Raw genomic sequence first — 23277 nt, forward strand, 5'->3', positions numbered from 1 at the left:
TTCCCATAGTCATCCATCACTATGGGAAAGACCCGAAAATACATGAATGATGTGCGACAAAAGGTTGTTGACCTGCACAAATCAGAAAATTGCTATAAGAAAATAGCTCAAACGGTTAAAAATGCCCATTTCTACTATTAGGGCAATAATTAAGAAGTTTATAGCAACTGGAGATGTTAACAATCGGCCTGGAAGAGAATGTGTGCCTATATTAACCCCACACACAGTGAGGAGGATGGTTTGAGTGGCCAAAAAAACTCCAAGCACCACAGCTGGAGAATTGGAGACGTTAGTTGGGTCTTGGTCAGAAAGTCTCCAACGATCAGACACCACCTACATAACCGCAAGTTGTTCGGGAGGGTTGCCATAAAAAAGCCTTTGCTGTTGTCAAACAACAAACTCAAGCGCCTACAGTTTGCCAAACGTTAGTGGAACTTTGAATGGGACCGGGTTCTATGGTCAGATTTGACCAAAATATAGCTTTTGGAAACAAACACCAGAGGTGGGTTTGGCGTAGACAGAAAGATAATGCAGAAAGGTACCTCATCTCCACTGTGATCTTTGATGTTGTGGGGCTGTTTTTCTTCTAAAGGCCCTGGGCAACTTGTTAGGATACATTGTATCATGGACTCCATCAAGTACCAGCAGATATTAAATCAAAACCTGACTGTCTCTGCGAGGAAGCTGAAACTGGGCTGTGGTTGGATCTTCCAGCAGGACAAAGCACACATCAAAATCAACACAAAAATGGTTCACTGACCACAGAATCAAGGTTTTGCCATGGCCATCCCAGTCACCTGACCTAAACCCCAAAGAAAACCTGTGGGTTGAGCTGAAGAGGAGAGTCCACAAGCGTGGACCTCGGAATCTGAAGGATCTGGAGAGATTCTGTATGGAGGAATGGTCTCAAATCCCTTGCCATGTGTTCTCTAACCTCAATACGCATTATAGGAGAAGACTCAGAGCTGTTATCTTGGCAAAGGGAGGTTGCACAAAGTATTGAATGAAGGGGTGCCAATAATTATGGTACACTTATATTTGAGAAAAAATATTTGTTTGATAAGAATTACTTTTTTCATTAATTAATTTTTACTTCAATTAAAGGTTCGATTTTTGTGAATATTTTGAATGAAAGACCAAGAGCATGAACAATGAAGAAAAACCATTCACAGCCAGTTTTACTCATATAGCAAGGGTACCAATATTAGTGGAGGGCACTGTATTCTCCATCACACCAACACACAGATACAGGGATATTTTTACGATATTAACTCTCCCATTGATCTTTCACATAATCTTTGCATTTCACTAGACAGATTTCCATTGGCCCAGTTTTATTCAGCCAAAGCAAAGTAGCAAAAAAAGGATTTGCAACGTGTTATGGAAACGGCAGATATAGGAGACAATTTATATGTCACGTCCTGACCTAAGTTCCTTTTTTATATCTCTCTATGTTGTTTGTTCAGGGCGTGAGTTGACGTGGGCATTCTATGTTTTGTTACAGGTTTTGTACTCCTATGTGTTTAGTCTGGTATGGTTCCCCAAACAGAGGCAGCTGTCAATTGTTGTCTCTGATTGAGAACCATACTTAGGTAGCCTGTTCCCACCTGTGTTTGTGGGTAGTTGTTTTCTGTTTTGTGTTGTTTCACCTAACAGGACTGTTTCATTTCTTACATTCTTGTTATTTTTGTTTTGTGTTCTGTTATATTAAAATATTAACATGGACACTTACCACGCTGTGTGTTGGTCTGATCTTGACTATTCTTCCTCAGACGAAGAAGAGATTCGTTACACTATAACAGTTCAGTTCAATAGGGATGGATTTTTCTTTTGTCAAACTGATGATGGAAACTGTGTTTTTCGAGAAACGAAAATGGTTGCCGAATCATTTTGAAGATACGCGGAGCACGTGATGTCTCTGCCGAGTCCCCAACAACCGGATGTTCCGATTTTCAGGGGAAAGGGAAGGAGTTCATGTGACACGACTTCTTTTGGACGTTAACATGGCGACACTCCATCTTAACTCCTCCTCCACTTTTATTGGATTGGTTGAATAGTGCAGAGGAGAACCTCTGCCGACAGTTATTTATTCTTCTTGTCAAGACCAGTATTTAAGGGATGTAGTTTCAGGCATTTCTTGTGTGCCTGCTACGTTAGGTTAGTTAACTGGAAAAGCACCCAAGCAGGCAATTGACACATCTATTTTCTATGCAAACGGATGGAAACATAGCTACTGTTTGATTTACAATGGGAGGAAATAGCTCATTTGGAAACACTTTCTATGAATCACTCATATAGCAAATATTCACTGATGTAGCTTAGATTATTTATTTTCTAAAATGCTGACCTGAACCGTGTATTTAACAGCGGCTCCATTCTGGTTGGAGAAACCCGGTAACCTGGTTCTGGCCCCAGAGGAGAATGCACATTTAGTGTGCCACTCTAACGGCATCCCTTGGCCCACTATCCGCTGGTTTATCAACGGAGATTCAATCGAAGGTAAGCACAGCCACCTAACCTAAGAATCCAAGTGCACTTTTGCTAATGACTGCAGGAGATGACACACAAATTCCTCAATTACCTGTTTTATGTATAAAATACACTGTTTTTGTCACTTAGCTGAAAAGACTTTATAGTAAAGTAACAAACTGTTCCATAACTGCAAGAACTTACTGTACTATATGCTTTTTCCAGATGCCACTCTGGTTCCAAACAGGCAGGTGTCAGGTGATACAATTACCTTCCATTCAGTCACTGTGGCGAACACGGGTGTTTACCAATGCAATGCTTCCAACCAGTATGGCTACCTGTTTGCCAATGCTTACATCAGTTCCTGATCATAGGCTGGAGGTGGGCCTGACTATGACTACTCGTCCTTGTAACCATTGAAACCATAGGGTTTCTGTTGCCACCCTAATGTCCTAGTTATGGTTATAGCTAACTTCAAACTAACAGAGTTATAGTCTATATATGAGTATAACTAAAAGCTAAATGGCGAATTGTTCAACTGAATTTGTCAAGATGACTTCCTAATGTCATCAGCATGTCCTGTTAATTATATACAGGCTGTCACTGGATGATTCAACGCTGGTCATTACAAACGTCAACAGACGAGACGAAGGCATCTACGCCTGCATCATCAAGACTGAGATAGACAAGACCACTATCGCCGCCCGCCTGGTGGTGATGGGTAGGACTCTAACGTGACGCTTAGTAAACATACACACAGTGCTTTCAGAAAGTATTCACATCCCTTGACTTATTCCACATTTTGTTTTACAGCCTGATTTCAAAATGTATTAAATGAAATAAAAATCTCACCCATATACACACAATGCCCCATAATGGCAAAGTGAAAACATGTTTTTAAAAATGTTTGCAAATGTATTCCAAATGAAATAGAGAAATATGTCATTTACATACTGTAAGTATTCACACCTCTGAGTTTGTTAGAATCACCATTGGCAGCGATTAAAGCTGTGAGTCTGTCTGGGTAAGTCTCTAAGAGCTTTGCACACCTAGATTGAGCAAAATTCTTCAAGCTCTGTCAAGTTGTTTGTTGATCATTGCAAGAACGCCATCTTGCCATAGATTTTCAAGACGATTTAAGTCAAAACTTTAACTGTCACTCAGGAACATTCAATGTCATCTTGGTAAGCAACTCTAGTGTAGATTTGGCCTTGTGTTTTAGGTTATTGTCCTGCTGAAAGGTGAATTAATCTCCCAGTGTCTGGAGGAAAGCAGGCTGAACTAGGTTTGCCTCTAGGATTTTGACTATGCCTAGCTCCATTCTGTAAAAGTTTTTTATCCAGAAACTCCCCAGTCTTTATTGATTAAAAGCATTCCAATAACCTGATGCAGCTGCCATTATGCTCAAAAATATGGAAAGTGATACTCAGTAATTTGTTGTATTGGATTTGACTCAAACCTTACACTTTGCGGTTTTAAAGTCACCGTTCGCCTGAGAGGTTTCCTTCCCCTCAAAATCAAATCAAATACAATTTTATTGGTTACATACACGTGTTTAGCAGATGTTATTGCGGGTGTAGCGAAATGCTTGTGCTTCTAGTTCCGACAGTACAGCAATATCTAACGAGTAATATCTAACAGTTTCACAACATATACACACAAATCTAAGTAAAGGACTGGAATTAAGAATATATCAATATTATGGATATTACATGTTATGGAATGTTAATTCATGTTAATTACATTGTATTGTGTGATAGGAGTAGATAGACAGCATGTGGATGCAGTATATATTTGGAATTTGCCACACCAGTGTCCTTCCCTTCCTCCCAGATCGTCCAGACCCTCCTACAAACTTGAAGTTGTCGGACTCCTTTGAGCGCAGTGTCAGGCTTTCCTGGAGCCCTGGAGATAGCAATCACAGCCCTATCAAAGGTAACAACTCTGCCTTACACTCTCCACCTCAGGAGAAGAACACCCAGAGTAAACATAGTCCTGATGGCATGCCACATGTGCACCAGAGTTTCTTTGAAATGGTCAGAGTTAACCAAAATCAACTGAAGTAATCAGTGTTTTTTTCTCTGGGCTTTACCTCCAGAATACCTGGTGCAGTATGATGATGACGACTGGTTACCTTACAACTGGAGAAACCTTTCCACATACCCTGGAAACCTCAACTCTGTCATTCTGCAACTGTCACCATTCATTATCTATGAGTTTAGGGTCATTGCTATCAATGATATTGGAATGAGTAAACCCAGTCGCTCGTCCGCCAACTTCCAGACTGGTGGAGCGTGTGAGTATTTCATGCTTGATGCGTGTGATAATGTGTTATGAATAAGGGATATCTATTGTCTTCATGAATTGTATTGAACAGGAATACAGCTGACAACAATTATCTTTCATATTCAAACCATTGGACAAAGAGCTTTCAAAATCATTTGTATACTTGCTATGCTTCTCAGCCCCAGACACCATCCCTAAAAATATCAAAGGAGTTTGCACATGGAGAAACAACATGGAGATCAGCTGGTAGGTGATACGTTCAAATATACACTACCGTGCAAAAGTTTGAGGTCACTTAGAAATGTCCTTGTTTTTGAAAGAAAAGCAAATTTTTTTGTCCATTAAAATAACATCAAATTGATCAGAAATACAGTGCGGGCATTGTTAATGTTGTAAATTACTATTGTAGCTGGAAACGACTGATTTTTAATGGAATATCTACATAGGGGTACAGAGTCCCGTTATTAGCAGCCGTCACTCCAGTGTTCCAATGGCATTTCTCGTGTGGAATAGCCTTCATTTCTCAGAACAAGAATAGACTGACAAGTTTCAGAAGAAAGTTCTTTGTTTCTGGCCATTTTGAGCCCGTAATCGAACCCACATATGCTGATGCTCCAGATACTCAACTAGTCTAAAGGCCAGTTTAATTGCTTCTTTAATCAGCACAACAATTTTCAGCTGTGCTAACATGATTGCAAAAGGGTTTTCTAATGATCAATTAGCCTTTTAAAATGATAAACTTGGATTAGCTAATACAACGTGCCATTGGAACACAGGAGTGATGGTAGCTGATAATGGGTCTCTGTACATCTATGTAGATATTACATTAGAAATCAGCCGTTTCCAGCTACAATAGTCATTTACAACATTAGCAATGTCTACACTGTATTTATGATACATTTTATGCTATTTTAATGGACAAAAAATGTGCTTTTCATTCAAAAATAAGGACATTTCTAAGTGACCCCAAACTTTTGAACGGTAGTGTGTGTGTGTGTGTGTGTGTGTGTGTGTGTGTGTGTGTGTGTGTGTGTGTGTGTGTGTGTGTGTGTGTGTGTGTGTGTGTGTGTGTGTGTGTGTGTGTGTGTGTGTGTGTATATATGTATATATATATATGATGAAAAAAATTGAAGTTAACGTTTATTCAATGAAGAATAACAACTTTTATTCTGTACAATTAAACTTCCTTGTCTGGTATGGGGAAAAGGCACTGAACAACAGAGAGTGGAATGGGCCCCACCTGAAGTACTTGGTGTGGTGGAAACGGAGGGATTCCAGGGAGGAGTGGAAGAACGCTACCACTTGGTGGTGTAAATACTACATCTACGACGCAGACACCTTCACACCATACGAGATAAAGGTCCAGGCTGTCAATGACTTTGGGCTGGGCCCAGAGTCCCCTGTCATCATAGGCTACTCTGGAGAAGACTGTGAGTATCACCACACAATCCCTTCCTGCAGACACACAGAGACCCATTTACGGGTAAATATAGACCATCCCTACTTGACACCTGGCAGTCAGCCACACCATAGTGAATTGCAACTTCCTCTTGGTGTCTCCCAGGTCCCACTGCTGCCCCCGTCAAACTGCGCCTGTCTAGGATAGAGGCCACCAAGGTCACCGTTCACTGGGACCCTGTGGCTCGCAGCAGCATCATGGGTGAACTGAAGGAGTACAAGGTCAGACTACTGGGAATAAGTGACTTGTTTAGTTTCTGGTTTTCAATTCCAAGTGTAACAAACTGTTATGAGATCCAGGCTACATTAGGAAAGCAGTGGATGGAAAGCTCTTCACACATCGGCTGAATGAATGAACAAATGAGGAACTGAACGAGGGAACAAACATACAAATGAACGCATGTGCTGTGTCCTCCTATCCCAGTTGTACTTCTGGCGAGACAGTAGCCAGCTGAAGTGGCTGAGTGTGAGCAGGGCCATGAAGTCTAAAGCCTTTCCAGCCAGCGGGCCGCGTCTCTCTTGTGTCCTGCCGGGACTCGTCCCTTACAGCAACTACAAAATGTACATAGTGGTGGCCAACAACCGATACGAGGGACACCCCAGTATCACCATAGAGTTCTCCACTCCAGAGGGAAGTAAGGAAAAACATTGTGATGCTGTATTAGATGTGCCAGTTTTTCTGTCAGCTCTTTTCCTAATCAAGTATTTTCCTTTGTTTATTCTCAGACTTGACCTTTGATCTATGTCACTTGCCTGTTCCCTTCCATACTGCAGTGATAGAATGGCGCCAGGAGGAAATAGTGGTTGTTTTAAGGGCTCCTGACCAATTGTGTTATTTTGAGTATCATTTTGACTGAAACTTACAGCTATCACTAACCTTAATTTGGACTTCAATGAGTCGGAGGCCAAATACATATTGATTATCTCGGACCAAGCTCAAAACGCGGACAATCGAAGGACGCTTATAAGAAATCCTATTATGCCCTCCGACAAACTATCAAACAGGCAAACCATCTATACAGGATCAAGATTGAAACCTGCAACCCCGGCTCTGATGCTCGTCGGATGTGGCAAGGCTTGCAAACTATCATGGATTACAAAGGGAAACACAGTCGTGAGCTGTCCAGTGACACAAGCCTACCAGATGAGCTAAATACCTTCTATGCTCACTTTGAGACTAGCAACACTGAACCATGCATGAGAGCACCAGCTGTTCCAGACAACTGTGTGATCATGCTCTCAGTAGCTGATGTGAGGGTCATTTAAACAGGTCAACATTCACAAGGCTGCAGGGCCAGACGGATTGCCAAGACAGGTACTCTGAGCATGGGCTGACACCTGGCAAGTGTCTGAAATGTTCGACCTCTTCCTGACCCAGTCTGTAATACCTACATGTTTCAAGCAGACCACCATAGTCTCTGTGCCCATGAACACCAAGGTAACCTGTAGCCATGAAATGCTTTGAAAGGCTGGTCATGGCTTACATCAACACCGTCATCCCAGTGTGAAGAGAGAACGACAATGTCTCTTGCCCCTCAGGAGGCTGAAAAGATTTGGCATGGGCCCTCAGATCCTCAAAGTTCTACAGTTCTACAATTGAGAGCATCTTGACTGGCTGCATCCGACCGCAAGGCGCTACAGAGGGCAGTGTGTACGGCCCAGTACATCACTTGGGCTGAGCTCCCTACTACCCAGGACCTCTATACCAGGCAGTGTCAGAGGAAGGCCCTAAAATTGTCAAAGACTTCAGCCACTCAAGTCATAGACTATTCTCTGCTACCGCAAGACAAACGGTACAGATGTACCAAGTTTGGAACCAACAGAACCCTAAACAGCTTCCACCCCCAAGCTATGAGACTGATTAACACTGGAACTATCATAGGGCAATGGCCACTGATGTTTGATTTTGTCAATTTAAAAAATCTGCAACAAAAGCTCTGTCCTACTCCTTCCCTGACTTTTCCTAAATGTTTGTATTTTACACTACTCATTTGGCAACGTTCTGAAATCACAAACAGAAAAGTATAGAGCCTTTTTACCAGATTTTTCACACCTATTGTCACACCCTGGTCTATATTTATTATGTTTATCTTCATTTATTGGGTCAGGCCAGGGGGTGACATGGGTTTATTTTTGGTGTGTTTCGTCTTGGGGTTGTGTGGGGTGTATAGCACAGTCTATGGCTGCCTGAGGCGGTTCTCAATCAGAGTCAGGTGATTATCGTTGTCTCTGATTGGGAACCATATTTAGGTAGCCATATTCTTTGATTGTTTTCGTGGGTGATTGTTCCTGTCTCTGTGTCTTCACCAGATAGGACTGTTTAGGTTTTCACGTTTCCGTTTTGGTGTTTTTGTTCATGTTCAGTATATTCACGTCTAGTCTACTTTCATTGAATAAATATGTCTCAAAAGTACCACGCTGCATTTTGGTCCGCTCCTCCTTCAACAGAAGAAAGCCGTTACAGAATCACCTACCACAACAGGACCAAGCGGCGTGGTAACAGGCAGCAGGTGCAGCGAAAGGAGGAATGGACATGGGAGGACGAATTGTTTGGAGAAGGACCTTGGGATCAGCCTGGAGAATATCGCTGCCCCAATGAAGAACTGGAGGCGGTGAGAGCTGAGAGGCGCTGGTATGAGGAGACAGCGCGGCGACGCGGATGGAAGCCCGAGAGTCAGACCCAAAAATGTATTGGGGGGGGGGGGGCTCAGGGAGAGTGTGGCAGAGTGTGGCAGAGTCAGGAGTCAAACCTGAGCCCACTCTCCCTGTTTATCGTGAGGAGCCAAGGAGGAGACCAGAACCAGAACCGGTGTTGGAGGTGAGCGAAGCAGAGACTGTGAAGGAGTTAATGGGGAAATTGGAGGAGAGAGAAATGAGGGAGTTGCTGTGTTGGTGCTTTTTGCATGGAATTCGCCCGACGGAACGTGTCAGGGATTTGATGGCACCTGGGTCAGCGCTCCATACTCTTCCTGAGGTGCGTGTTAGTCGGCTGGTGAAGTTGGTGCCAGCCACACGCACCAGGCCTCCTGTGCACATCCCTAGCCTTGCACGTCCTGTGCCAACACTGCTCTCAAGATCTCCAGTACGCCTTCACGGTCTAGCCCATCCTGTTCCACCTCCACACACCAGTCCTCTGGTGGCAGCTCCCCGCACCAGGCTTCCTGTGCGTGTCCTCGGCCCAGTACCACCAGTGCCAGCACCACGCATCAGGCCTACAGTGAAGAGCTGTCAGTCTACATGGAGCAGCCAGAGCCGCCAGTCAGCATGGAGCAGCCAGATCCGTCAGTCAGCCAGACTCTTCCAGAGCCGCCAGTCAGCCAGACTCTTCCAGATCCGCCAGTCAGCCAGACTCTTCCAGATCCGCCAGTCAGCCAGACTCTTCCAGATCCGCCAGTCAGCCAGACTCTTCCAGATCTGCCAGTCAGCCAGACTCTTCCAGATCCGCCAGTCAGCCAGACTCTTCCAGATCCGCCAGTCAGCCAGACTCTTCCAGATCCGCCAGTCAGCCAGACTCTTCCAGATCTGCCAGTCAACCAGACTCTTCCAGGTCTGCCAGTCAACCAGGATCTGCCAGAACCGTCAACCAGCCAGGATCTGCCGGATCCAAATACCTGGCTGAGTTCCTCTCAGTGCTGGGCTTCCTCTCAGTGCTGGGCTTCCTCTCAGTGCTGGGCTTCCTCTCAGTGCTGGGCTTCCTCTCAGTGCCGGGCTTCCTCTCAGTGCCGGGCTTCCTCTCAGTGCCGGGCTTCCTCTCAGTGCCGGGCTTCCTCTCAGTCCCGAGCTTCCCCTCAGTGCCGAGCTTCCCCTCAGTCCCGAGCTGCCCCTCTGTCCCGAGCTGCCCCTCTGTCCCGAGCTGCCCCTCAGTCCCGAGCTGCCCCTCAGTCCCGCGCTGCCCCTCAGTCCCGCGCTGCCCCTCAGTCCCGCGCTGCCCCTCAGTCCCGCGCTGCCCCTCAGTCCCGAGCTGCCCCTCAGTTCCGAGCTGCCCCTCAGTCCAGTGGGGTTCTGGGTGAGGACTACTAGGCCATGGTCGGCGGAGAAGGTGGACTATCCTAGGACGCGAGGAGGGGTGACTAAGACATTTATAGAGTGGGTTTCACGTCCCGCGCCGGAGCCGCCACCATGGACAGACGCCCACCCGGACCCTCCCTATTGTTTTGATGTGCGTCCGGGAGTCCGCACCTTAGGGGGGGGAGTTCTGTCACGCCCTGGTCTATATTTATTATGTTTATCTTCATTTATTGGGTCAGGCCAGGGTGTGACATGGGTTTATTTGTGGTGTGTTTTGTCTTGGGGTTGTGTGGGGTGTATAGCACAGTCTATGGCTGCCTGAGGCGGTTCTCAATCAGAGTCAGGTTCTCAATCAGAGTCAGGTTGTCTCTGATTGGGAACCATATTTAGGTAGCCATATTCTTTGAGTGTTTTCATGGGTGATTGTTCCTGTCTCTGTGTCTTCACCAGATAGGACTGTTTAGGTTTTCACGTTTCCGTTTTGGTGTTTTTGTTCATGTTCAGTATATTCACGTCTAGTCTACTTTCATTGAATAAATATGTCTCAAAAGTACCACGCTGCATTTTGGTCCGCTCCTCCTTCAACAGAAGAAAGCTGTTACACCTATTCCCAACTTAACCCTCCAAGACAATGTGCTGTAGGACATTGGTACCCAGCCAGGTGCTAATGTGTCTCTCTCACCTCTCTGAATTAATGACAAATGGGTGAATGGACGATAATTGTGCAACGTACATTACAATTGAATCTAAATAAGGATGATGAGGGTGAAAAGGATGATTTAATTTAGAAAGGCAATAGTGTAATTATGAGTTTGTTATGCCTGTTTATCAGCAGCACATCATTTGACCACGTGTCTTGCGGTTTGATACCATTCTCTTTTACATTTGACTTTGTTAAAAGAAGCTGTTAACGGAATGTTTTTTTTACTGTAGCTCTATTACTAACCTCATTTATTCTAAGGGAAATGAAAACATGCTACGTGTTTATTTAAATATTATGTTGTCAATGGATGAAGGACCAATAGAAACCTGATACAAACTGATAATGGTGCATGTGACTTCAGTGAACTGAATGATGAGGAGGGTGATTGAATTTGATTGATCTGAATGACGAGGGTGAATAGGATGATTGAATTCAGAACAATAGTGTAATGATATTGAAGAATTGTGGGCGTTGTGGGTGGTCTAATTATTTTAGTACAACATACAATGTTTGAAGTTCACAATGGCAAGCCGAACCAAAAGAATGGACGCATGCACTGACAGCATTGTAAACGCTGCAGAATTTACTGTGAGTTGGAGTCAGATGCAGGTTCAGATATTCAGCTTGAAATCGATGTTGCTAATGAAGTCTTCATCTGATTCTAATGTTGACTTTGAGCCTCTGCCTCCGATGCCTGAGCCTCCCCCCAGAAAAAACAGAACAGAGCCAACTGAGACCGTGATCCCAACTGCCACCCTGAGACAGGAGTTTGGGAGGGATGGCACGGTTTGAGTAGAAAAGAGTGATGAGTTTGTGACATGCAGATGTTGCAGCACATCAGAGATTGTACTGTTGCGCATGCACACAGAAAAATAAACAGTACGGGGTGTGGGACATGTCTATGGATGAACTCAAAGCATGTATTGCACACTTTATTGCATACGTTGGCAAGACCATGGATGTGGAGTCATTTTTGGTCTGATAGGTAGGGAGTGGACTTTTTCCCAGAGACCATGCTATGCAACCGCTTCAGAAAGATTATACAACACCTGTGGCAGGAGCACATGAAACAAGGCCCATGAAAACTGTGTGCAATGCAACCTATTCGTTTGTGGTGCTTGCTCACACAAAGCCCGGAAGCTGTGTGCTGACTGTGGACCCGAAGCATAAAGAGAAGAAGAGATTGATTAATGCATAAAGGTATAAGGGCACATGACTGTTTTTATTTCTTGCTTTTGTTTAAGAATACGGTAAATCATTTACCCTTTTGTCAAAACAATCTGTAACTGTACTTTATTAATTACTATAACTATATTACTAAACGAATCTACAAATAAAGTTGATCAAATGGAGTACTTTAATTTTTTATCATAAGGGAAACAAAAATAGGATATAGTCCTACGTTTTTTCTAGGACTTTGTAGAATTATACAAAAAATATCCTTAACTCTTATCTAAACAAATAAATGTTGTTATTTTTTTAATGTATTTATTTCTTCATGCAATTAATCCTTTACAATCGTCTAGGTACTATTTGTCAAGCGTTGGTGCTTATGTTTGCACACCTTGATATGCATATGCTTAAGAGACTCCCGGGAACGTTCTCTAGAGGGTACTTATAGGCTGAAAGGACAGGTGGTTATAGTGTTAATATTTAGTCCAGGGAGCTATTGGTAAACTCTTTATCTATCTTTATCTATCTGCATTGATATCTATCTGCATCTGTTGACACATCACATACACTGCTGTTACTGTTTATTATCTATCCTGTTCCCTAGTCACTTTATCCCAACCTATACAGTGCATTCAGGAAGTATTCAGACCTCATCCCTTTTTCCACATGTTGTTATATCACAGCCTTATTCTAAAATGGATTAAATATACATTTTTCCTGATCCATCTATACACAATACCCCATAATGACAAAACGAAAGCAGGTTTTTAGATTTTATTTTGCAAATGTATGACAAAAATAAAACCGAAATACCTTCTTTACATAAGTATTCAGATCCTTTGCTATGAGTTTTGAAATTGAGCTCAGGTGCATCCTGTTTCCATTGATCGTCCTTGAGTTGTTTCTACAACTTGATTGGAGTCCACCTGTTGTAAATTCAATTGATTGGATATGATTTGGTAACGCGTACACCTGTCTATATAAGGTCCAACAGTTGACAGTGCATGTTTATTTTACCTTTATTTAACTGGCCCAACGCTCTAACCACTAGGCACCTGCCGCCCCAAGAGTAAAAAAGAGCCATTAAGTCGAAGGAATTGTAAAGCTCCGAGGCACAGATATCGAGGCACAGATATGAGGAAGGGTACCAAAAACTGTATGCAGCATTGGAGGTTCCCAAGAAGACAGTGGCCATCATTCTGAAATGGAAGAAGTTTGGACCACCAAGATTCTTCCTAGAGATGGCCGCCCGGCCAAACTGATCAATCGGGGGAGAAGGGTCTTGGTTAGGGAGGTGACCAAGAATCCAATGGCCACTCAAACAGTGCTCCAGAGCTCCTCTGTGGAGATGGGTGGACCTTCCAGAAGGACAACCATCTCTGCAGCACTCCACCAATCAGGCCTTTATGGTAGAGTGGCCAGACGGAAGCCAATCCTCAGTAAAAGGCAAATGACAGCCCAAAGGACTCTCAGACCATGAGAAACAAGATTCTCTGGTCTGATCAAACCAAGATTTAACTATTTGGCCTGAATGCCAAGAATCACATCTGGAGGAAACCTGGCACGGTGATGGCAGCATCATGCTGTGGGGATGTTTTTCAGCAGCAGGGACTGTGAGACAAGTCAGGATCGAGGGAAAGATGAACGGAGCAAAGTACAGAGAGATCCTTGATGAAAACCTGCTCCAGAGCGCTCAGGACCTCAGACTGGGTCCAAGGTTACCTTCCAACAGGACATTGATCCTAAGCACACAGTCAAGACAATGCAGGAGTGGCTTCAGGACAAGTCTCTGAATGTCCTTGAATGGCCCAGCCAGAGCCCGGACTTGAACCCGATCGAACATCTCTGGAGAGACCTGAAAATGGCTGTGCAGCGACGCTCCCCATCCAATCCAGACAGAGCTTGAAAGGATCTGCAGAGAAGAATGGGAGATACTCCCCAAATACAGGTGTGCTAGCTTGTAGTGTCATACCCAAGAAGACTGGAGGCTGTAAACGCTGCCAAAGGTACTTCAACAAAGTACTGAGTAAAGGATTGGAATACTTAAGTAAATTATATTTCAGTTTTTTATATATTTTTAAATTTCCCTAAATTCTAAAAACCTTTTTTTGCTCTGTCATTACGGGGTATTGTGTGTAGATTGATGACTGGGAAAAAAAAAACAATTTAATCAATTTTAGAATAAGGCTGTAACATAACAAAATGTGGAGAAAGTCAAGGGGTCTGAATACTTTCTGAATTCACTGTATGAACACACAGTATCTTCCTCAATTACCCCGTACCCCTTCAAATTGACCCTGTACCCCTGCAAATCGACTCTGTAGCAAAGTTATTGTTACTCATTGTGTATTTCTTCCTTGTGTAATGTTTTTATTATTTCTCTTTTTTCTCTCTGCATTGTTATGAAGGGCCCTTAAGTAAGCAATTCACTGTTAGTCTACACCTGTTTAGAAAGCATGTGACAAATAAAATGAAATGTAATTCTATTTGTCTCTAGCATCCTCTGCTCCAAGATTCTTCAGAATCCAGCAGAGACATTTGAACACTATCTGGGTGGACTGGGACACTCCTGCAGAGCCCAATGGCATCATCACCGGATACATACTGAAATATCAGACAGGTAGGAAGACTTACTCATTGTCAGTCAGGTGAACAAAGTGGGTACAGTAGGTAAAACGGGTCTCTAAATCAACTTCTCTTGGCTCCCTGGTGTGCTCTCCCTCCACAGTGAACACAACCCGGGAGGAGGAAATGCGTGTTGGGGAATTTCCCGCAAACACCACCAGTTTTGCAGTGCGCCGATATGATCGCTACTCCCGCTATAGATTCACCATAGCAGCACAGACTAGAATTGGGGTAGGAGAGTGGTGCACAGAGGAATCACCCCATTATACAACGGAAGGTAAAACACCACAGGTCAACCACAACACACAATTACAAGCCATCAAACATCCACACACCTACAGATTTTATCATGACAATTAAACGTGTGTGTGTGTGTTTGTGAGTGTGTGTGTGTGTGTGTGTGTGTGTGTGTGTGTGTGTGTGTGTGTGTGTGTGTGTGTGTGTGTGTGTGTGTGTGTGTGTGTGTGTGTGTGTGTGTGTGTGTGTGTGTGTGTGTGTCAAATCGAATCAAATTTTATTTGTCAAATTTTTTATTTGTCACATTCACATGGTTAGCAGATGTTAATGCGAGTGTAGCGAAATGCTTGTGCTTCTAGTTCCGACAATGCAGTAATATCCAACAAGTAATCTAACTAACAATTCCAAAACTAATTTCTTATACACAGTGTAAGGGGATAAAGAATATGTACATAAAGATATATGAATGAGTGATGGTACAGAGCAGCATAGGCAAGATACAGTAGATGGTATCGAGTACAGTATATACATATGAGATGAGTATGTAAACAAAGTGGCATAGTTAAAGTGGCTAGTGATACATGTATTACATAAGGATGCAGTAGATGATATAGAGTACAGTATTTAAACGTATACATATGAGATTAATAATGTAGAGTATGTAAACATTATATTAGGTAGCATTGTTTAAAGTGGCTAGTGATATATTTTACATCATTTCCCATCAATTCCCATTATTAAAGTGGCTGGAGTTGAGTCAGTGTGTTGGCAGCAGCCACTCAATTTTAGTGGTTGCTGTTTAACAGTCTGATGGCCTTGAGATAGAAGCTGTTTTTCAGTCTCTCGGTCCCAGCTTTGATGCACCTGTACTGACCTCGCCTTCTGGAACTTAAAACTTACTACCCTCTCCACTACTGTTTCATCGATGTGGATAGGGGGGTGTTCCCTCTGCTGTTTCCTGAAGTCCACAATCATCTCCTTAGTTTTGTTGACGTTGAGTGTGAGGTTATTTTCCTGACACCACACTCCGAGGGCCCTCACCTCCTCCGTGTGTGTGTGTGTGTGTGTGTGTGTGTGTGTGTGTGTGTGTGTGTGTGTGTGTGTGTGTGTGTGTGTGTGTGTGTGTGTGTGTGTGTGTGTGTGTGTGTGTGTGTGTGTGTGTGTGTGTGTGTGTGTGTGTGTGTGTGTGTGTGTGTGTGTGTGTGTGTGTGTGTGTGTGTGTGTGTTTACATACAGCTAATGCACGGGAGCAGGTGGACCTCTCCACTCAGGGCTGGGTCATTGGTGTGATGTGTGCTGCGGCCCTCTTCGTGCTCATCCTGCTGGTCGTCTGCTTTATCAAGAGGAGCCAAGGGGGGAAATACCCAGGTACTGTAGCAATACTGTAGTCCACAAGACTTCTCCATTAGAGGACGAACCTTCTTAGATGGAGCGACAGATCCAACAGACCTAATAATATAGTTCATTCACTAGCATAAAGCTTCTAATCCCACGATTGTGCTAAATTAGCTAATGGATATTATATATTTACCCTAAGTATGCAGTGCTTATATAATATTTGGTCAGAGTAACAAGACAGAGCTTTTTATTTTCAGTACGGGACAAGAAAGAAGTGACATTGGAGCCAGTGGATGATAACGATCAGGAGGGATCATTTGACTATCGGTAGGCAATATAAAAGAACTGGCTGAAAATCAACTGAGAACCTTGAGTTGAGATAAGTATCAATATTTGTGTAGGTCAAAGTCAATCACGTACATCATGTATAATCATTTTGTGAGGTAGTGCTGATCGTGTCAGTTTCCCTTCAAGCCAACTATGGTATCTGAAATCTTCCACATGAACAGCAATCTACAGTCATATGAAAATATATTCGGGTCTTTCTATAAATAAATGGGCCAAAGTGTGACATCAGGGTCAACATTTCAAAATAGTCATACATTTGTACATGATTTTCTTGCACCTTCACATGTATAATTACAGGAATAAGAGTCTAGATGGGCAAAATGAGATCATAACTCCTAGCAACAATAAAACATATACATGTCATTCAAAATGTCACATGAAACATGGACACTGCATGTTTCTTTGTCATGCCTAGTAGCCAGGTCTGTTTGTGCTTTAGTCAACTTCTCTATCATTTAAAGCCATGCTAAACATTCCAGAAAATTTAAAAGATTAACAGCATTTCTATATATTTTTTAACAATAATGTAATATGTGTTTTGTCAGCTAAATCATTGACAATAATAATAACCAATAATCATAAAAAGTATTGGTGAAATCATTACAATTTTTAGTGTGTGTGTGTGTGTGGTGCTGTGGTGTGGTGTGGTGTGGTGTGGTGTGGTGTGGTGTGGTGTGGTGTGGTGTGGTGTGGTGTGGTGTGTGTGTGTGTGTGTGTGTGTTTAAACAAACACAAATTTGACCTCGTTATTCCCCAAGAGGTCAAATGCTATTTCTATGGGGTTTAGGGTTAAGGTTAGAATTAGTGTCAGGGTTAGAATTACGTAAAGGGTTCGGGTTAGGAGCTAGAGTTAGGTTTAAGGATAGGGAATATTGTGTCCCTCCACAAGGTTAGCTGTACAAGACAGTGGGTGTGGGTGAAAACTAGACATCACATTCTTGCTTCCTCTGCCCTTGTTTCCTCTACTCCTTGCCTCTCCTTGAAAGTACATTGGAGGAAACGGGGAGAATCTCGATTGCATTTCCTTCATTCCTCATGTCCTCTCTCCCCGCCTCCTTAAAACCCATTAGATAAGAAGGTGAGAGAGGAGGGAACTCTGACGTTCTTGTCCAATGGGTTTTGAGAAGAAGATGAGGAGAGAGGATGCAACAACTCAAGGAAATGTCATTGAGATTCTCCCAAGGATAGAGGAAGCAAGCATTTGACAGTTATTACATTTTTTTCATAGTGCCAGACTGACTGAGCTACCATAATACCCATGGCCTGTCCAGAAATAACCCCTAGCCCCTACTGCCCAGAGTCTAGACACATGTGGAGATCTGAGAGGGATGGATGGAGACATGGTGAGAGCGCCACCTTACCCTCTGATAGGCTTGGAGGAATTTTGACGGTATTGGGTACACCTGTCCAATCCTCTCAGATGTCCACAAGTGTCTAGGGCTAGAGGCTGGGGGTAGTTTCTGGACAGGACGCCACGACCCTTTGGGTGAGTGGTGGATCTACAGCACGACACTTGGGGCATTGGTCGGTTGTTTAATTCCATTGCTATACACACAGGCTGGACAAACCCACGGCACCCTATCAGGCTGATCAGACAGGTCTGGGTAGCTAGAGACCTGCTGTAAACAGTGAAAGAATATATTTACATGCCTACTATTCACACGCTTGCTTCAGTTCAGCTAGTTCGATGTTGTGCAACCATTGACTAACTACAGCTAGGGCATATCTCTAGTCTAGCAATAGGTACTGGTTTGGTTGTTTTGCATCATTTAAGATTACCAATGGTTAGCTAGGTAGCTAGGATATATCAGTCAGCTATCCATTTACAGTAACAGCAGTTCATAAGTCAATACACACTACATCTTATGCAGAAATCAAGAAATCTTACTTTATCTTGGCACTGTGGCACGGTATGGGCAGCTATTAATAAATAAATGAATAGAATGGAGTTAGAAGGGTGACCTCTTCGGACATGAAGTGTTGGCTCTGCACTTGACCCAGCATTTCATATTTAACCCCACACACATTTGAACATCAAAATATCAAGTTTTGTTTATGTTTTACATGCAATTGTATCCGTTTTCTCTGTATTACCTAGGAAAATAAACTTTTTAAACATACATGGACCGTAATCTTACCTCAGGAATCTTGATTTAATGTTGTCCACGAAGTAGGCTAACAACATAGACATCAAATGTTCTGTCCATCCTACAGTTGATTCCCGCACTTTGGCTGTTAAGTCACGTGCAGTTTCACACAAGCTCTTATCATTTGACAGTCATTCAGAAAATTCATGAATCAGCTGATGTTGCGTGATAATGTCCCCATGTAACTAAACAGCGAGACATCAAGCGGACATCAAACTAAGATGAGTACTTATTGAAGAACCTTAATGACAGTATAAATGTTTGTTCATCATATTAAAGTTTGTATTTGTATTTATTATGGATCCCCATTCACACTATAACATATATGAATATATGAACTGTTAAGAGGTTACATTACACTTCTGAGATCTCCATACAAAAAAATAAACAACGTCCAGGAATTTCACAGGATCAAGGTCAATGTGTAATTCAATTATTAAATGCTTAGTATATGATACAAACCGTATCATAAATGTAAGGAAAGAAAGGTATTGTTATGTCACATGATTTTTGCCAAATCTGTGAAGGCTCCAAACACAAAAAAGGGATTAAACATTCGTTTTTAAACATTGGTTTTGATTCAAATCATGAATGATATAGAATGCTTCTATGTTCCCCCTTATCTTCATTTATCCACATGAAAATAAAAGTGATGAATGTCTCTAACAGCTCCAAACAGTTGTACACTGCAGGAATTGCACACTGGTACCCTAGTTTATAGAAAGACCCATCCGTACTATAATATGGTGTGGTAATAATACTCAACAGTGAAACATCATTCAATTTCCTAACAATATTGTACCATCCAGTGTTGTCATTATTTCAGAACAATGTATTTTTCCTGATAACTCCCCCATCCTTAGAATTGATCTCTTTATTCTGACTACTAATGTTTTCACATTTTTCCTTTGGATGACTGAAAGTCTCTGGAAAGGTATGATAATATGAACACTAACACAAGTCTACACCATGTACACCATTTCTACTGTATTATTTTACTTATATATTGACTGTATTATGTATTTATAACCAATAAATTGGAACTAAAATAAATGTTTAGGTAGTCTGCATTTCAACATGCTATCGCTGTTGAAACAAATTAATGGTTTAAGTGACTTGATTAAAATATCCTAAAATCATTGATAATTCATAGAAATGTTCTTCAAAAATGTAGCTCTCAACACAAATTCTAAACAAAATTTTTGAACATTTCAGGATAAGCTGTGTCACCACCATTCCCTACTCTGCCCAACGGCAAGTATTACAACCAGACAGTCTGTTTTTAATGTCTAGAACTGTATGGTGAAAGCTGGGAGCCATAACACAGCCTCTAATATTTTCACTTTTCTTCCAGGGAGGATGAGACTAGTCAGGAGGGGTCAGACGACAGTCGACACCATGATGAAATGAACAGAGAGTGACGACAGTCTGGTGGAGTACGGTGATGGACGGGAGATTGAGGAGTGGCTTCGGGACAAGTCTCTGAATGTCCTTGAGTGGCCCATTGGCCAGTACACTGGACACAAGGAGAGGGATGACAGAGACCCAGAATTTAGGGAGAGTAGGAGCCAGGAGGCCCTCTCCCCCATGAGCACCATCTACTCATTTGCATAAGGAAACAGGACTTACAAAGTGTGCTGTGGTGACCTGTCACTCAGTGCAGGTGGGGCAGAGCCTGTTTTGCATGTTATTTTGGCATTAATACGTGTCACATTAGTTTGCAAACAAAGTCAAATAAAAAAATGTTTTGTTAATAAAGCTGCATACAAACATGGTCTCTTTTTTGCTATCTTGAGTAAGGCAGCTCCAAAATGCAGGTGTTTCAGCCTAGCTCAGTACTTTCTCTGGTGGTGGGGTATCCAGCAGAAAATACGAAGCTTAGGGGTTGATAATGTTCTCTAGTTGTGCCATGATTGGCTCAGTATTCTGTCACTCATGGGGACATAACGTCACAGCAAAATCTACAGGGAGAGCTCGAAAATTCAAGCCCCCTGGGTGCTGCCATAGAGTTACATTAGAAGTGGCCATCCAAGAAGACTCAAGGTCATTGGCCACAGTTAAAATGACATCAATTCATGTTATATCTACAGTAGCCTTGATTGGACTGATCATGTCAAAATCATACTTTCAAAATCTTAGCTAGCAAGCTAGTAGTCATCATCATCATCAATCAAGTCTACAATCTACTGGCAAATCATTTTCAATCCTTGTCATATGAAGCAAAATTATAGATAAAAGGTATCAGTCCTCATCGGCCATTGGACATAAACATTACACAACAAGTTGGAAGCATTGCAAATCCATCACTAACCTGCTATTCAGTGGAGTGGATGTGTGGTCTAAGTCTGGGTTTAAGGGTCTCTTTTCCAAGCTTAAAAGGATAAACATTCAGCATTGGTCATGCAGTCAATCCAGCATGACTTCTGCTGCTTTTAAAACAACTGGAAATTCGCAACTGGAAAATCTCAGACTTTACTGGAAACTCTGATAAAAAAATAACTCAGACTGGGAAAAAGCGTTTTCAACGATCATGCAACTCGGATTTCGAAGTCCGGAACTCGGGCCTCTTTCTAGAGCTCCAACCTAAAGACCAGTAACATCATCATTCGACCTTGTTTTTTGAAATTTTGTCTTGAAATCACCATAAATTCAGAGAATGCCAGATTTTGATGACAAAATTTGCCCACGAAGGACCCCGCCACACCACCTTCCTGTTCAAGTGACCACAGCACAACAAGGTGAGTCCAGAAATGTATTGTATGTTGCTGCATACATTATGTAATATGCCAGAAAGATATGTACAATGCATTCAGAAAGTATTCAGACCCCTTGACTTTTTCCACATTTTGTTACATTCCAGTCTCATTCTAAAATGTATTAAATACATTTTTCCCTCATCAATCTACACATAATACCCCATAAATAAAAAGCAAGAAATAGTTGAAAAGCTATTGCAAATGTATATAAAAAAAAAATATATATATATATATATATATATATACATATATATATATATATACACACACATCACATTTACATAAGTATTCAACCCTTTACTCAGTACTTTGTTGAAGCACCTTGGCAGCGATTACAGCCTCGAGTGTTCTTGGGTATGACGCTACAAGCTTGGCGTACCTGTATTTGAGGGGTTTCTCCCAAGCGTCGCTGCACAGCTATTTTCAGGTCTCTCCAGAGATATTCGATCAGGTTCAAGTCCAGGCTCTGGCTGGGCCACTCAAGGACATTCAGAGACTTGTACCGAAGCCACTCCTGAGTTGTCTTGGCTGTGTGCTTAGGGTCATTGTCCTGTTGGAAGGTGAACCTTCGGCCCAGTCTGAGGTACTAAGCACTATGGAACAGGTTTACATCAAGGATCTCTTTATACTTTGCTCCATTCATCTTTCCCTTGATCCTGACTAGTCTCCCAGTCCCTGCCACTGAAAAACAACTCCACAGCATGATGCTGCCACCACCATGCTTCAGCATAAGGATGGTGCCAGTTTTCCTCGACATGATGCTTGGCATTCAGGCCATAGAGTTCAATCTTGGTTTCATCAGACCAGAGAATCTTGTTTCTCATGGTCTGAGAGTCTTTCGGTGCCTTTTGGCAAACTCCAAGCGAGCTGTCATGTGCCTTTTACTGAGGAGTGGCTTCCGTCTGGCCACTATACCATAAAGACCTGATTGGTGGAGTGCTGCAGAGATGGTTGTCCTTCTGGAAGGTCTCCCATCTACACAGAGGAACTCTGGAGCTCTGTGAGATTGAACATCAGGTTCTTGATCACTTAACTGACCAAGGCCCTTCTCCCCCGATTGCTTCGTTTGGCCAGGCATCAAGCTCTAGGAAAAGTATTGGTGGTTCCAAACTTGATGGAGGTAACTGTGTTCTTGGGGACCTTCAATGAAGCAGAAATGTTTTGCATACCCTTCCCCCAGATTTCTGCCTGATATAATCCTGTCTTGGAGCTCTATGGAAAATTCTTTCAACCTCAAGGCTTGGTTTTTGCTCTTATGTAGACAGGTGTGTGCCCTTCCAAATCATGTCGAATCAATTTAATTTACCACAGGTGGAAATAAATCAAGTTGTAGAAACATCTCAAGGAGGATAAATGGAAACAGGATGCACCTGAGCTCAATTTCGAGTCTCACAGCAAAGAGTCTGTATACTTGGGTAAATAAGGTATTTCTGTAATTTTCTTATTTTTATAAATTTGCTACAATTTCAAAAAACTGTTTTCACTTTGTCATTATGGGGTATTGTGTATAGATTAATGAGGATTTTATTTTATTTAATCCAATTTATAATAAGGCTGTAATGTAACAAAATGTGGAAGAAGTCAAGGGGTCTGAAAACTTCCCAAATGCACTGTATACTTTCGCTATGAAAGCAATACTAAGTGTATGTTGTGTATAAGGTGTTAGTAGCCCATGTGCCTCACCCTAATAATTTAGTCGCATTTCCCCTCATAATTTAGCCTACTGTTC

The 23277-nt window shown here is 42.5% G+C and overlaps 1 protein-coding gene and 1 long non-coding RNA gene across 2 annotated transcripts; both read left to right on the forward strand.

The window, feature by feature from the left end:
• The first annotated feature begins 4574 nt into the window (after positions 1–4574).
• LOC135528238 (uncharacterized) lies at positions 4575–6160 on the forward strand. Its single transcript, XR_010453522.1, has 3 exons — positions 4575–4765; positions 4935–5001; positions 5963–6160. It is a non-coding gene; the product is annotated as an uncharacterized LOC135528238 (long non-coding RNA).
• Positions 6161–6248: 88 nt separating this feature from the next.
• Positions 6249–17199, forward strand: LOC135528237 (neurofascin-like). The gene is made up of 6 exons (XM_064957185.1): positions 6249–6435; positions 6638–6848; positions 14595–14717; positions 14826–14999; positions 16196–16327; positions 16555–17199. The coding sequence occupies exons 1-6, from the start codon at positions 6412–6414 to the stop codon at positions 16626–16628; spliced, it is 738 nt and encodes a 245-aa protein (XP_064813257.1). The 5' UTR covers positions 6249–6411; the 3' UTR covers positions 16629–17199.
• Positions 17200–23277: the final 6078 nt, after the last annotated feature.

The sequence above is a fragment of the Oncorhynchus masou genome, chromosome 33 (genome assembly GCF_036934945.1).
Source record: "Oncorhynchus masou masou isolate Uvic2021 chromosome 33, UVic_Omas_1.1, whole genome shotgun sequence".
Lineage (NCBI taxonomy): Eukaryota > Metazoa > Chordata > Actinopteri > Salmoniformes > Salmonidae > Oncorhynchus > Oncorhynchus masou.

Excerpts from the sequence above, each read along its gene's own strand:
- LOC135528237 (XM_064957185.1), top strand. The coding sequence starts at position 6,412 with ATGGGTGAACTGAAGGAGTACAAG. Across the intron at positions 6,436-6,637 it reads GTGAACTGAAGGAGTACAAG|TTGTACTTCTGGCGAGACAG; the intron begins GTCAGACTACTG and ends CTCCTATCCCAG. Across the intron at positions 15,000-16,195 it reads ACCCCATTATACAACGGAAG|CTAATGCACGGGAGCAGGTG; the intron begins GTAAAACACCAC and ends GTTTACATACAG.